Here is a 16,175-nt window from a genome sequence, read left to right as displayed (position 1 = left end):
TGACCTACTCTGCAAAGTCAAGCTTACTGCTCACAGATTCTCTGGTGTTTGGGTTGATGCATCCTGATATTCAACTGTTTCCGAGAGAGAATTGAATTCCTCTGTCGGCTTTCTGATGGACTTTTTCAGTCTGTACCTGTGGAATACCCTCTGCTCGCTGACAAACCACCAAAGGTGGGTCACCTTGAGTCCACTTTTCATCACATGCTTCTGTCTCTGATCCTGATCTGTTCCTGTACCAGTCCTGTATTTGATTCTGTTCATAGTAAAGGCCCTTGCTGGTAATCTGGCTTGTCCCTGTTTGTTCCCTGGTCTCAGTCCCTGCTCCCCGTTCTCAGCCCCTGCTCCAGACCTGTTCCTGCCCCCCTGTCCTGTTCCAGTCTCCTCGTTGCCGACCTCTGCTTGTTACCTGACTGCGCTATCTGCCGCCTGCCTCGGACCTCTGATTGTGACCCCTACTACGCTCCTGCTGTTCCGGCCACCGAGATCCTACCTGCCACAGGAGTCTCCCGTGACAGTCATGGAACAGAAATACCCATTTCTGCCTTCTCTGTTTCACCCCCCTCCCCCCTTTCCTTGGCAGTTCTGCCTGCTAGCTGTATTTGGATGTACTTTCCTTGCAGTTTCACTCCCAGTACAGATGGAATTGATACATTATGTTGCCTTTTTTCCTTCCAGTCTGTCACACCCCTGGTTGCCCTGGCAACATCTCCAGTCCTCCAAGTTAATGGGCTTCCCCATTCCCCTCTGTCCCTGCTGACAGTTAGTTTGGCCTGACCCTATCCATGTGTCACAAGCAGTACCCACTGTTTTTTACTTCCTGACATTGGTAGAGTGAGTACATTCATGTTACACCCCTATGGCAAGGCCAATTCTTTTCACCTGCCCTTAACTACAAAGCATCCACAGAGATACACCTTTCCAACACAAACATCTTATCCACAAGTGCCTGTTTTTATTGCTGCTTTCCAAAATAAAGTGAAGAAAATATACAGGACTTGTTGTGCTTTGGAAAGAGGGCTGAGTTGAAGCTAGCTGGGTTCATTCATACCCTGGACATGACCCTGGATCCAGAATATGATGGATGCTTATACTGGACTGTGTCACTGCTTATTTCAATGTTCAATTTGCCTCCACTGAGGGTATACTGTACCTGTATTGTGATACCATGGAAGCTGGGGATTTGCCTGTCAGTTCGGGATATTTATCCATTCATTTTTTCTAGTTCTGGACTTTTGTTCTGCCTTGACTTGACTATACCTGTTAACTTAACTAGGATCGTTCTTGGGGATTTAAGGGTATTACCGGTGATTTGTGGACAATTTCTCGACCAGAGTACAGCTGCTGACCCAACTGACCAAAGGTTATACCCCAGCTCGAGGATGCAGTTTGCAATTGACGCACTGCATCACATATACAATCAGCAAAAACAAAAATTAACTTGTATTTGCACGAGTCAAAAACGTTAAACACAAATATAATAATTGCATAAAAATAAACCCATTTAATATATACATAAATAACATGTTTACAACATATATTTTTTCAACCGCAGCATTAGTGCTCTTTCCATTCTGTACATAATTATTTCCATCACTATCCATTACTCAAAAAGAATAGCAACTACAATAAATACTCTACCTCCTTTGGTTCCAGAGGGGGCACAACAGAAACATGCTCAGTTTTGCTCTGTATTTCTGTAGCCATAAAGTGTTAACATTTTCTGTACATTCAAAATAGTTTGCAAAAAAACACAGCACAGTTTTACAATTCTCTGTTTTTTCCCCTTGATTTACTTTTGTACAGCACTTTGTAGAGTCTGATTTGCAGACTGTAAACATCCTATGTGAATTACAGAAAATAGGGTAAATTAGTTCCACTATAAAAATAAAATGTCCTATGTATGTAAAGACTGATGCAGTCCAGCCCTCTACTTTAGTTTGTGTTTTCTTTTTTTGTAAAAGTGTCATGTTTTATTAAAGTGTTTAGACATTACATTCATTTTGACGGGGCTAAAAAGACTAGAGCGTTCTGATCCTTTCTAAATATAATATAAGGCACGTGTTTTCCTTTATTTCTTGTGCACCCCTAAAATAAAGGGTCGGAAATGTTTTCATGAGAAGGGAAAGTTAGATTTGACATATAGGATAAATACATCAGATGCTGGCATACAACAGGCAGCATCACATATCAAATGCAGCGTTCTGTATTTCATTATCCTACATTTTCTCTTTCCGTGATCTCTTGCATTAAACAGGAAATTATTTTAATTGATAGGTATATATTCATAACAAGTTCAAGCTGACATCACTGTCTACTGTATGTTGAGAAAGATGTCTACATTTGTTAAATCACTAAATGCTCCGTTTTAAACACTGTGAAATGAAATAGCGGCACAGAGTTGTGGGCCAATTTTTCACTGTCAGAGGGGCCAGATGCAGTATGTATTGCAGTTCTCAGGTACAGTGTCAGGACTACAGTGAATATACTTACTATGCTACAGTAAGCATAGAGTACTGGCACATTTGGAGTTTAACAAGTTAAGCTCGTATATACCTACAATTCTCATCTATTCTCAGCTGCAGCCAGGGTAGAGCAAACTGTGCGCGCACGCTCCCGCTCGGCGCGATCAGAGTGATAACGCTGAATGCCATCATCCAGGGTGAGGGTGCGTGCGTGCACGTGCCGATGCGCTTGCTGCTTGGCGAGACAACCACATTTTATTTGGCTGCTCGATGATGCATCACGTGAGCGGTTCGGACAATGAGGGCGAACCAGCTCCGTGACATCATGGCTGTGTCCCCCGACACTCCCCCCGCGCGCGCAACTAGCTGGCCAGAAATTGCCTAGCCAAGCAGAAAGCATGACGTCACTGCGCTCGAGCGCCACAACGCCAACTCCTAGCCTGGCCACAGCCTTAGACTGACAAAAATGATGGACAAAATGATCATGTGCAAAAATTATACATAGATGACCATATGATAATGTTCTTATGACTGAGAAGGATGTGGCTGGCAGCCAGAATACTGTTGTTTCCTATGATTTTTCTTTTTCTTGGCCTTGTTTTTCTTTGATTTTCTTGAGTTTGTTTTTTTCTTCTTGTTATTGTCTTTGTACCATGGGCCCCAGACTCCTCCATTAAGTTTAGGATTGCTTCTGGGATCTCTTGCGGGGTATCGAACTGGGACTGCAGTTTTGTTGAACTGTGCAAGTCTCCTCAACAGCTGCTTTGCAATATCTGGATATTTGTCCGACAGATCCACCCTTTCATAGGGGTCAGCTGTTATGTTGAAAAGCCACATTGATTTCCCACTTGCTAGAGACACTCGCTCACTATGCCAGCGGTTGGGTCCAATACTGCTAAAACTCTGAGGAGGAACCCAATCTCCATACCCAGGGTTTCCTGTAAGCAATTTCCAGTGGTTCATCCTGATGGCTGATTGAATTGCAGTGTTCCAGATACCAAAACCAGCTGCCCAAGAGCCATTTCTTGCTTTGGTGTACATGGGGTCAATGTTGTGCAGAATTTCCACTCTTGGGGAACGCTTTCCTTCACTAATGGTCTCCCATATATCATAACCATCTAATTGGATCGCTTCATCAATTTGACCATTTGCCAAAGTTACTAATGTTGGAAACCAGTCTGTTATATGCACAAGTTCCCTGCACACAAAGCCCTTGTTTTTCAGAATGGGGCTATGTACAAAGCCAACAGCACGTATTCCTCCTTCCCAATATGTCCCTTTGCTCCCACGTAAAGGCCAGTTATTTCCTCCAGCCATTGGCTGCCCACCATTATCTGATGAATAAATTATTACACTATTGTTATAGAAGCCATACTTTTTTAAACCAATAGTCACATTGTTAACTGCCTCATCCAAACATGACAACATGGCAGCATATCTTCGCCTATTTATGTTGGTTATTGACCTGTAATTATCCAAGTAACTTCCGGGCGCTTGTAAAGGAGAATGAACAGCTTGATAAGCAATATAAAGGAATAGCGGTTTCCTGGGACTGTGGGAGGCTAAAATTTTTTGCACTCTTTGTGTGTACATTTCCGTTGAATAAATACCATTATCATGCTCCCATGCTGCATTATCATTCTCATACAGGTCATATCCACATATACCAGGGCTGTCACACTTGTAATGATTGTAGTAATCCCCACTGCCCAGAAGGGACCCAAAGAATGAATCAAACCCCCTCTGCGTTGGCATGCATTCTTTCCGGTAAAACCCAAGGTGCCATTTTCCAACCATGTGTGTTGAATAGCCGACATCCTTGAGTTTGTGAGGTAGTGTCACGTTGTCCAGTGGTAAACAATTAGGTTGAGAAGGTCTTATTATAGAATGCTGAAGACCTGTGTGTATCTGATATCTGAAAGACAGATAAAATAAAATATTAAACATAATCAAATATTTCAAGATTTGTCTATTACTCCCCTAATATTAATTTAAGTTGTGCATGCAAAAAGTGCTGCAAAAAGGTTTGTATTTCTATTTTTTTTATAGACTATACTTTAAAATTGCTTGTGGGTTACTGCCAGTTCCTAAAAAAAAAAAAAAAATCTACTAGCTAAATTGGATATGTCTGTGCATCACATTCCTTTCAATCTTCTTTCAATATTTTTTTTCCTTACTTGTCAGCTTTCAACCTATAATTATTACCAGGGCCTCCGACAGGGTTCTTGTCCATCTTCTGTGTCTGGCTGCCGGGCACCAGCTCTCCCTAGCTGTGTGCTGCTGAGCCTCCCTCCCTGAACTAGTCTGCACCGGGAGTTGGGACCAACTTCCGCATTTGGACACCGACTCCAGAGGCCTTCCCTCCCAAGTTAAAGTGTGGTTTTTTTTTGTGGGGGCATTGTATGTGTGTGTGGAGGTGTATTGTGTGTGTGTTTGTGGGGAGGGTATTTTGTGGGTAGTGTATGCGAGGAGGTAATTGTGTGGGGCCAGGGGAATTGTATGGATACTGTGTGTGGCGAGGTAGGGGGGACTGTCTTGGTATTTTGTGTGTGTGTGTGGGTGGGGGAATTGTGTGGGTATTGTGTGTCGGTGGGGAGAATTGTATGGGTATTTTGTGCGTGTATGTGTGGGTGGGGGGGAATTGTGTGGGTATTACTGTATGTGTGTGGGGTGGAATTTTGTGGGTATTGTGTGACGGGGATTGTGTGATTATTATGGAGTGGGCAAGAGGGAGGAATCATGGAAGATGGGGGAATTGTATAGGTATTGTGCAGGGGAGGGGGGAATTATGGGGGGTGTGGAATGTGTGTGGTTGGGAAATTGATTAAGAGAGGGCGAGTGTATGTATGTATGTCTTTATTTATATCGCGGCATTAATGTACAAAGTGCTTCACAGTAGTAATACACGTGACAATCATAAAAATAACAAATAATACAAATAACAGGTCATGGGAATAAGTGCTTCAGACATAAAAGTAATATTTTGGAAGAAGAGTCCCTGCTCCGAGGACCTTACAATCTAATTGAGTGGGAAAAGGGAAGAAAGAGGAAGGAGAGAGTGAGAGAGAGGAGGGAGAGAAATACATGGGGGAGGGGAAGGATGAGAGGGGGGAATAGAGGGGATGAGAGAGCAAGGTATGTGAGAGGGAAGGGGGGCTCGCAGGGCCGCTGACACGGGGGCAGTGGGAACTCTAGTCCTGTGCCCCAGGAAAGCTATCAGTAGTCCTGATTATTACATAGTTCACAGCTACAGTATATTGGACATTTTTCCTAGAGTTTGGGTACTCTTTCAGGTTAGTTATCGGTATAAAAGAGCACTTCATTAAATAATCCACATCTCATGAATGCAGATTTGCCTTTGCCTGTAGCTTACCCATAATTGGACTCTGTTTTAAATTATTTCAAAACCACCAAATCTTCACTTGTTCTACAGATCGTCACAATTTTGGGGCTTTTGTTTTGGCATGTTTTCTAAATCTGCTTTTCACATTAAGCTCAATAATTGTTTGCCTGTACTGACCTCATACTCTAGGGTGGCTTTAATGTTGCCCCAATGTCCTGGACTTTTTTCTATTTATTGGGAGAGATCATAACCTCAGCTCTCACTGAGCCGAGATTGAAACAGAAGAAGTGAACTTCCTCTTCTGTTCCTGACTTCTGGGGTGGATTGGAGGTCATGTGATTACATTAGTGATCACATGACCTGGAAACTAGGCCAGTTTCTGGCACGCAGAGGGTTAAAAGAATAAATCTACTGTAGAACAAGCAATGATTTTGTAGGATATTACAATACCACCCTCCTCATTGTGAGGACAGAACTGCTTACCAGAGCTCCGGTGACACAAATGCTCTGAACCATCAGTCGGCTTTCCGCTCTGAATTTCAAAAGTAATGAAAAATATCTCAAACTGTGTAGTTATATATGAAAAAATGGCCTGGAGGCTATTACATAGATTTCACTTGCCTGATATGTTTTGCTTAGAGCACTGATTATAATAATGTCTCTACAAAATCTTCATAGGCATGTTTACTTTATTAGAAAGAACAGCCTACCGAGGAGTAATAGTGTCATCGTTTAAATACAAAATCTGAAATCTTTATTGTATGCACAACAATTGCACAACAATTATCAACAGCAACAACTGTACCATGTGTATGACCTGCTCTATACCAGTAGTGGAATTAGTTATACTATTCATGTACCTTATTTTTTGCTGTCATGGGTTTACTGACAAATAGCGAGACGCCAGGAAGCATCCACTAAAGAGATTACTAAAAAAAAAACATTTCTCAGGCAGAAAACTAAGAGAAGCAAGAAATGTTTCAAAAGTTGATTAGATGAAAAAAAGCTTTGGTGTGAAGCATGAGAAGAGGTGAATGCTCATTCACACTTGAAATTGAGATAAAAACGGATTGTCTTGGCATTCGCCAAATAGCTTGTAACTGCAGAATCCATAAAAAAAAAAAGAAGTAAGAAAAAAAGGTTGTATAAGTGTATTTTTCAAAAAGAAGGTTCTAAAACTTCTCTTAAGGTAGATTATTGATCAGAAAGGGCTAGATGCATTTGTCATAAATTGTGCAAGCAAACCGATAAAAACTATTCTAATGCAATGTTTTCGCATTAGTACTTTATGTACATGCATACTGTACGTATATACAGTATACTATTCATTACAATGGGCAAGTTTTGGCAATTTATTTCATTTAAGACGTGAGGGTGCAGTTCAGTGGTTACTTCACTCCCTTGAAGTGGGTGAATCTCTTGAATACTAATGATCTTGGGCACATTATCTTCTGTCCTTGTGACCTTGGGCACGGCACTTTCTGTCCTTGTGACGTTGGGCACAGAACTTTCTCTTCCTGTGCCTAGGCATCAAAATTGTGTTGCAAGATCTTCGTGGCCGGGCCTTATTGTGCTTGATATATATTGATATATATTATGCACAGCTCTGGGTACATTGTCAGTGCTACATAAATAAATAATAATTTTAATGTTTACAGTGTGAGAAGTGCCATTTGAAAAATAATGATCCGCTGATTGCTTTAACGTCATGTTAAACAATGGCTAAGTTTCATCAAGTTTCAACAAGTTTCCATAAAGATGTATAGGATAAAATAAACACACAAATAAAAACCCAGATCACTTTAAATAAATAAATAAAACAGATCAAGTGTAAGTTTTTCAACAATTAATGAACCCCCATGCAGAAGTAGCCTGATTAAACTTCTAGATTGATGGTATCATTCTTCAATTACATTTTAGTAGGCTTTAACCTTTTACCACTGTGAACTAGTTATGATCCTTCTATTGTAGGGAAATTAGTAGTTTATAATATTACAATTGTGATATCACAGTTGTAGACTAATATAAAAAGGTTTATATCTCTAGGTATATGAATATATAGCTTACGAATATAAAATAAATTTTTGATACCCCCCAAAAAAGGAGAAGATAAAACCTGATCCCTTAACATTATATTTACACTCACACAGTGAGTGCTCATTTGCATGTCATTACCCACAATCCGTGGCTCCAGTGGAAGCATTGTATGTTAAGAAATAATGGGGAATGGCAGGTTTGTGACCTGTCTGCGACTATGTTCAGAAGTAGTATTTTTATATAATTACACATTAACATTTTTATTCTAACTTTTAAAGTAAAAGGTTTATTATTTGTATCTTCAGAAATGCCTCAGATTTTCAGTTTTATTGGCTGCCGATACTTAATCACAGTTTCTATTGTGTTTTTCTGTTATTGGCAGAACTATAGGATACCATGGATTATAGCTGCTTCAGTCACATTCCATGACATTAGCTGGCAATCCAAATGGTTTCAGATGTCTATATAGTCGATTCCATTGACATAAGACTTTATCCCCTTTCAACTTATCCCTGGTAAAGAGGTTTAAAACATAATGAATAAAGCACAGACTTAATTTGTGTCTCCCATTTTCAATTTAGATTAGAAGTTTCTTACTGCAGCAACCTGCTGGTCATACGGAAAGCTGGCCAACTCCCCAAGTACACAGCGACGTGTTTTAATTTTTCTCTGTGTTCTGTTATGATCAACAGATAAACAACATTTATAGTGTAACCCCCTCTTATTTTGCCTCAGACTAACACCTTCCGCTGAGGTGGGGGCCTGAGTCCTTCTTTTCTACGTGATGTTCTACACATGACGTTAGGTCAGATAACGGGAGACAGACTACAGTAATGTTTATAGTACTGTATAACCGTATTTATAAAGTACGTAGCAATGGACACTGACACCTTATGATCCTTAACAGAAGGATCCCTGTATACATTCACATAACACATTAACATAACATACCACACTAAACGCTGCACGGCTGTATGTCAGTGTCTGTTGCTGAAACCACCCAATACTGGGTATCAAGACCTGTGTAATGATGCTGGCACATGGTTGGAGCTCTTAACTAAGTATTAATGTAGCAAGTCTGTACTTCGCAAACGCCTCGGTACCACTTTATTTGACCTCCATTGAGGATCCCCTATGCCGGTGTGCTTTCCTCCTGCTGCTCTCACTTGGATGCTCCGGTGGGCCTCCTCACATGGTTAGCTGCTCTGCCTCAAGCCAGCATCCACAAACACCAATGGAACGTAGATTGGCCACAGGTCACTCATAGTCAGCCCTGAGGTCTGCCCCTGCGTACTCTTCCCGGTCTCCTCCTTAGTCCCATTCTCCAGAGTCAAGTCTCATTGACTAAAGCCCTGTCCAAGTCACATCTCTCTGCATTGGAAGTGTCTTCCTGATGCAGCACAGAATGCTGGAAGTTGTATTTTCCCATTGCAGGCACAGGACAGTGCATGTATGCCAGCTGCATACAACTTACCACGGGGTTACACTAGGAGCAATTAGATAGTCATTAGCAGTTATTTTCCTCTGCGGAAACATGCACCACTAATGGACCATTGAGGTTAATAACTACAGGGCAATCAGTGACATATCCTTTAACTTGTATTTCAAAATTAGTTTAGCTAAGAGTTTACAATAATTCTGCATCTCTGCTCTGATTACCAGCTGTAAAAATGTTCCAATTAAATGATTTTATTAGGCTGTTTTGTATTACAACAGCAGTCCATGACAATTCATAAAACAGATATTTTGCTGATGTAAGACTGTACAAGTATTTTAATGCTTTCTGCTTAGGTTTTTTTTTAGGATTGTGTATTTTTATGAAAAAAGGAGCTCTTGATTTAGCTTATTAATAAATATGTATTTTTCTCTAGAGATTGCTGCTTTAAAAGGAGCTATCCTCAACAATCTTATTTCAGCGGTATGGACCAATGGGAACTAGTCCCCAAGAACGGTGATATCAATACGAATCATGGACATTTTTAAACTCATGATTACAAGGACTGTGGAGTCTTTCATATATCACGTGGAGATACATATACCTTATTCTGATGTAACACACTTGGGGCCTTATTGTAACTGCATCGCACGGAAAGCCCCATATTGCAGATTGTAGAAAAGGGCATAGGGATAATGTGTATTTCCCCTCCCTTTAGCTTTGACGATTAAATGTGTATAATTGCTTTGTGGCCTAAGAGGGGGGGGGGGGGAGAGGAGGGGGGTTCTTGGCCAGTGTGATGAAAACTAAAATGTCTCTGAATTCGGCATGTAATTATCTTTCCGCTATAAGGAGTTCCTAACACCCTATATTACAAAACATACACAGATGCCTCAATACTGGCAACATTGAAATGTTTTGTAACATATTACAACAGCAGGGGGATGGATATAATTTATTAGACATGATTGCAAATATTTTAGAGCTAAAATTTGACAAGGCATCAAATTCATAATTAACTACTGTACTGTCTGCACATAATCAACACTATGAAGCAAATTTAAGCTAAATGAAAGAATCACAATCTGCACACATTATTTCTGCTATCAGTCATCAAAGATAAAGTAGATAGCAAAAATTTGTTATCTTAGTTTAACTGGATAACTATTCTAAAAAGAACTTGCGAACTTGGTCTGCCTTGTCGTGGCTCGCAAGCTTACAATGCTTTGGCCAAAGGGTTAAACGAAATTACCCTTTTTCAAGAGAATATATAAGTATTTTACTGTGTATTTTTGTCATGTTGGATGTAGCATTGGGCTTCTCTGTCGTCTAAAAATAAAGCATGTTTTTTACATAAACTCCTTCATTGCCAAAAGGATGAGTTGTCATGGATTGCCAATGAGGATAGATTGCCAGTCAAGGATGGATTGCAAATGAGTTGTCATTTGTTATGGCTTATATTCATCTATAACTGACTTGCCCTCTCAGTATTAGCTTTCAGGCCCATATGCAATGTATTATATTTTGCTAAGTGGAACTACACCTCTTTATTGATTAATTGATTTAATAGAGCTCAATTATCTTTTAATACTATTGATCCAGGGTGTTACACTACACTCGGCACAGGATCTATAGCGTGTGTCTACTGTATGTCTACTGTATGTCTGTTTTGTACCACCTTATTTGAGTATTTATGACCATTAAAGATTGATTTTAATACATTCATTAATCTGTCAGTTCCAGGGGTTGAGTGCTATATGTTGGGTTTCTGTTCTCTCATCAATATCATATTTAACCTACCCATCAGCACCCCTCCCCCGGCCTTATTGCATTATTACTAAGCTGCAGTGGGGTTTCTCCATTGTGTTACGCAATAATCCTCCTGGGTAACCTCCATAAGGAGAGCTATTGATCATAACTGTAGAGCCTTCTAATTCCTGAAGGACAGTTACCTTCCCTTCTATCTTCTGTATACTGTTGGAGGCCCTCTTACAGGATGAAGTCCCATCCCATCTCCTATCGGATCGTCATTCAGGTCCCCAGTTCTCTTCTCCACTCTTTGATAGGCTTTCAGACACACTGGGTGAATGGTCAGCGTATGACCATAATTGTCTCCACCCACCATTTGGCCATACGGCTAGTTGACCAAAGATATTGGCATTCGTCCCAATGATATCCCCAGTCTCATCCTTAATTCAGATTACGGACATATTACTGCAACCACGGTCAGAGGACCTAACACTCCTGTGACCTTCTTTCGGAATTCCATTTCCACAACTACATATCCCAGATATGGGTAGCTGACATCACTGAGGCCCCACACAACAAGCACCCCCAATGCTGTAATGGCAGGTGCTTCAGGTGTTTGTCATATCATGGCTTAAATATAGCGGACACAGGATCCATAGGAGGACGTCACATCTCTTTCCTTCTATCCTTGCTTTCATTCGTACTGAAGGGTCGATAAGTCCTCTAGGCGGTGAGGTTGGTTTGGTCATTTAGTAGGGATAGCCTTTGTGGAGCCTTGCTTCAAGGGGGCCCCAGTATGCTCTTTCACTGAGTCCCATTGTTGTTTCTCTGCTGCCTGATCTTCTGATTAAGATTCTGGATTACCTTACGTGTATTTTCAGGGTGGGTACAATTACATTTCACATGTCCCTCTTCACCACACCTGCAGCAGATCACTCCACTATTTTGACCGCTAGGCCTCCCTTGAAAAGTAAGCAAACAAACAAGGTGATAAACCCACTACAAGCGCTAACCTACACTAATATCAATTAGGAAATAAACAATGTGAATTCACGTGATTATCAACCATATAGTGGAGAGTGAATATATAAGCTGCCAAGGGGAGCTACAAAAAACAGATCATTCCAAACCTGCTAAACAATTATACAAACACTTCCCTGAGGAAGTGACGCAGAGTCATGAAACGCGTAGGGAGGAGGAGCTTAGTGTTTTTAGCCGGTTCAGCTTCCGTAGTTTCCTGACGCTACGAGAGCGTCCTGTTGCGCTGACGTCACTCGAATCGATGGCAGCGGGTGTTGCGTTTAGTGAGTCTCTCCATATGCTGATCGGCTGCTATCAGGTTGCAGACGGCATCCGTAAGTCGTGTTACCTACCCCCCATATATTTACCTGGTATACCTGTGAGTGCAATCGCCATCCTGAGGGAAGGAGCAACGCGTTAGATCACGTGGGGTCCATGGATCACTGTGTTGAAGACGGGACGCAAGTACAGATTCTCTCCCCTGTACCAACAAGATATTATCTTGTAAGTAGGGTTTTGTAGTTTTAGATAGGGGCTTGTGACTTTACATAGTGCGCAATTGGTGTGTTCTTTCATTTCTGTTATTTCAGAATCAGTGTGGATTTAACCCCAAGGACACCCTTACCCATCTGGAACTTTTTCATCAGTCCATCCACCTATCCAGAGAAGTCTCTTATCTCAGACTGTCTATATTGGACTACGGTATCTTGGACTTTATCATTAGCTCCCTTGAAAAGTAGGCTGATATCGAAAATGATCATTAACCTCTCTTCTTTCTGGAGCAGTGCTCATGCTCTTAGAAATTGGTTGGCACCTAATTTCATCCTTCAACTGCATGCTCAGATCTGGGTCCCGATGTACTCCCCCAGGCTATTACCACTGATAGCTTTGATTTATTGCACCATGGTTGTCTGGATACCCTAAATGTTTACACAATCCTCCTGCTCCCTTACTTCTTTAAGTAACTTGGTGAAAATGGCAGGGTTGTCTGCTCGTTCATGCAGACTTAGTCATATAATAATGGGGATGATGTACTTGGTTCCCCTCATGACCCGAGATAGTCTTATGGTATCTATGTTGGCATTTTTCATTTTTTTAATATGTACCTGTAACCCCTTTTCCCCACCCTAAGGGAGATTTGGTTCTGGTTACCGGTATAGTGCTGCTCACCTGTTAGGCTTACAGGATTCTGAGTGCCCGTCGGTGTTAGTGGGATAGATAGGACAGGCTTTCGGATCTGTAGCTCTTATCTTTGGTGCAGCGCCTACAGTCCACCAGGGCCCAGTCCCTGCAGGAAAACCCTCTTTCCTCCCCCTGAAAGACTGCAGCCTCAGGCAGGAGTAAAACATAATGTGAGTCTTTAATGCGAACACATACTGCAGCATTTGTGTTCTTCTCTTTGTACCTGGAGTCAACCCCAGGAGCTTGAGGCCCCAGGAGTCTCTCCTTGTCTCCCACACTCCTTGGTAGAGTATGGGATAGTTGCTTCCATTGCCCTGCGGGAGGAAAGGACAGGCAGAGCCAGATCCCTGGCTGTAGAATAACACCTCTGGAAGGTTAGAACACTATAATTTGGACTGCAGACCATTTTTGTTACCAGGGGAGGGTCCCAGGTCTTAGACCGTTGTGGGCAGTACCTAGGCCTTAGGCACCCTCCCCATGTCACTCTAGGGAGTGATTTATTGCAGCAGGGCATAGATTTAAACCTAACACTGCCTGCGCTGGTACCAGGACATGTGTTAGGTAGGGAAATTAGTAGCCCATGGGGTACCTGGCTACAGACCTATATAAATGTTAAACACCGCTAGAGCTCTTAATGCACTAACATGTCCCAGCCCTGTACTTCACAAAGGTGCTTTGGTACTGTATGACTGTTAACTGCAACCGTTGGGGTCCCCTCCAACGGTGATCACAGAGAGCACTGTGTGCTCTCTGGCGTGGATCTGCTGGGCCTTGCTGCACCACGTCTTGCTCTCCCTCAGCGATCAAGCCTGAAGGCCCACTGTCGAGAGGGATTCAGCTAGAGGGCAGCATGCATACTGTACACAGCTGTATTCTATCTAGGGGGTCACACAAGTATAATCAGGGTTGCCACCTTTGACTGACGGTCAACCCGGAGATTTTTTTTTTTTAAATGACACTGTGTTGCCATGACAACGGGATGCTATGTAACGTCACGCGGCGTCAAGTCGCCATAACAACGTGGCACCGCATGACGTCGTGACATCATGTGGCGTCTCATTGTCATGGCAACGAGCATCACGTGATGCTGTTACGTCACGTGACGTTCCCTTTGGCATGGCAACGCGCCATTTGACGCCGCGGAGCCATATTGAGAGTAGTTGCAGGGGGAGATGGCGGGAGACTGCTATTGCTGCCACTATTGCTGCATTAATGGTATATGGAATTATACCTTACATCATTTCTATTATTTATAACTAACGCTGATGACAATTGTTGCAAACAGAGTCGTCACTGATCAATATTAATTTATTACAATGTTTACCTCAGTTAACTTACTTGAGTTAATTGAACAAAGACAAGGTTACCTCATTGCTATCAAAAGGGAGGAACTGAAGCAGCTTTACTGTAAAGAGAGAGAGGGGGAGAAGAGAGAGAGAGAGGGGGGAGGAGAAGAGAGAGAGAGAGAGAGAGAGAGGGGGAGAGAAGAGAGAGAGAGGGAGGAGGAGAAGAGAGAGAGAGAGAGGGAGGAGGAGAGAGAGGGAGGAGGAGAGAGAGAGAGAGAGAGAGGGAGGAGGAGAGAGAGGGAGAGAGAGAGAGAGAGAGAGAGAGGAGAGAGAGAGAGAGAGAGAGAGAGAGAGAGAGAGAGAGAGAGAGAGAGAGAGAGAGAGAGAGAGAGAGAGAGAGAGAGAGAGGGGGGGGGGGGAGGAGAAGAGAGAGAGAGGGGGGAGGAGAGAGAGAGAGAGAGAGGGGGGAGGAGAAGAGAGAGAGAGAGGGGGGAGGAGAAGAGAGAGGGGGAGGAGGAGAAGAGAGAGGGGGAGGAGAGAGAGAGAGGGGGGGAGAAGAAGAGAGAGGGGGGGAGAAGAGAGAGGGGGGGAGAAGAAGAGAGAGGGGGGGAGAAGAGAGAGGGGGAAGAAGAGAGAGGGGGGGGAAGAAGAGAGAGGGGGGGGAAGAGAGAGAGGGGGGGGGAAGAAGAGAGAGGGGGGGGAAGAAGAGAGAGGGGGGGAAGAAGAGAGAGGGGGGGAAGAAGAGAGAGGGGGGAGGAGAGAGAGAGAGGGGGAGGAGAAGAGAGAGGGGGAGGAGAAGAGAGAGGGGGGGGGGAGAAGAGAGAGGGGGGGGGGAGAAGAGAGAGGGGGGGGAGAAGAGAAAGGGGGGGAGAAGAGAGAGGGGGGGGGAGAAGAGAGAGGGGGGGGGGAGAAGAGAGAGGGGGGGGGAAGAGAGAGGGGGGAGAAGAGAGAGGGGGGGAGAAGAGAGAGGTGGGAGAAGAGAGAGGGGGGGAGAAGAGAGAGGGGGGGGAGAAGAGAGAGGGGGGGAGAAGAGAGAGGGGGGGGAGAAGAGAGAGGGGGGGAGAAGAGAGAGGGGGGAGAAGAGAGAGGGGGGGGAGAAGAGAGAGGGGGGGAGAAGAGAGAGGGGGGGGAGAAGAGAGAGGGGGGGGAGTAGAGAGAGGGGGGAGAAGAGAGAGGGGGGAGAAGAGAGAGGGGGGGGAGAAGAGAGAGGGGGGGAGAAGAGAGAGGGGGGGAGAAGAGAGAGGGGGGGGAGAAGAGAGAGGGGGGGAGAAGAGAGAGGGGGGGGAGAAGAGAGAGGGGGGGAGAAGAGAGAGGGGGGAGAAGAGAGAGGGGGGGGAGAAGAGAGAGGGGGGGGGGAAGAGAGAGGGGGGAGAAGGGAGAGGGGGGGAGAGAAGTAGAGGGGGGAGGGAGAGGGGGGGGAGAAGGGAGAGAGGGGGAGAAGGGAGAGGGGGGGGGGGGAGAAGGGAGAGGGGGGGGAGAAGGGAGAGGGGGGGGAGAAGGGAGAGGGGGGGAGAAGGGAGAGGGGGGGGAGAAGGGAGAGGGGGGGAGAAGGGAGAGAGGGGGGAGAAGGAGAGGGGGGGAGAAGGGAGAGGGGGGGGAGAAGGGAGAGGGGGGGGGGAGAAGGGAGAGGGGGGAGAAGGGAGAGGGGGTGAGAAGGG

General features: G+C 43.9%; 1 protein-coding gene across 1 annotated transcript in view; it reads right to left on the bottom strand.

Annotated features, from left to right (window-relative positions):
• Nucleotides 1-1,504: 1,504 nt before the first annotated feature.
• ARSJ (arylsulfatase family member J) overlaps nt 1,505-16,175 on the bottom strand; it is a 113,293-nt gene continuing 98,622 nt past the window's right edge. Inside the window, exon 2 of the mRNA XM_075616481.1 lies at nt 1,505-4,380. Coding sequence (XP_075472596.1) covers nt 2,991-4,380 — 1,390 coding nt within the window. The 3' untranslated portion in view covers nt 1,505-2,990. The remainder of the gene's footprint in view (nt 4,381-16,175) is intronic.

This window comes from Ascaphus truei, chromosome 1 (assembly GCF_040206685.1).
Source record: "Ascaphus truei isolate aAscTru1 chromosome 1, aAscTru1.hap1, whole genome shotgun sequence".
In the NCBI taxonomy this organism is placed as follows: Eukaryota; Metazoa; Chordata; class Amphibia; order Anura; family Ascaphidae; genus Ascaphus; species Ascaphus truei.
This window is presented reverse-complemented; position numbering and strand designations above follow the sequence as displayed.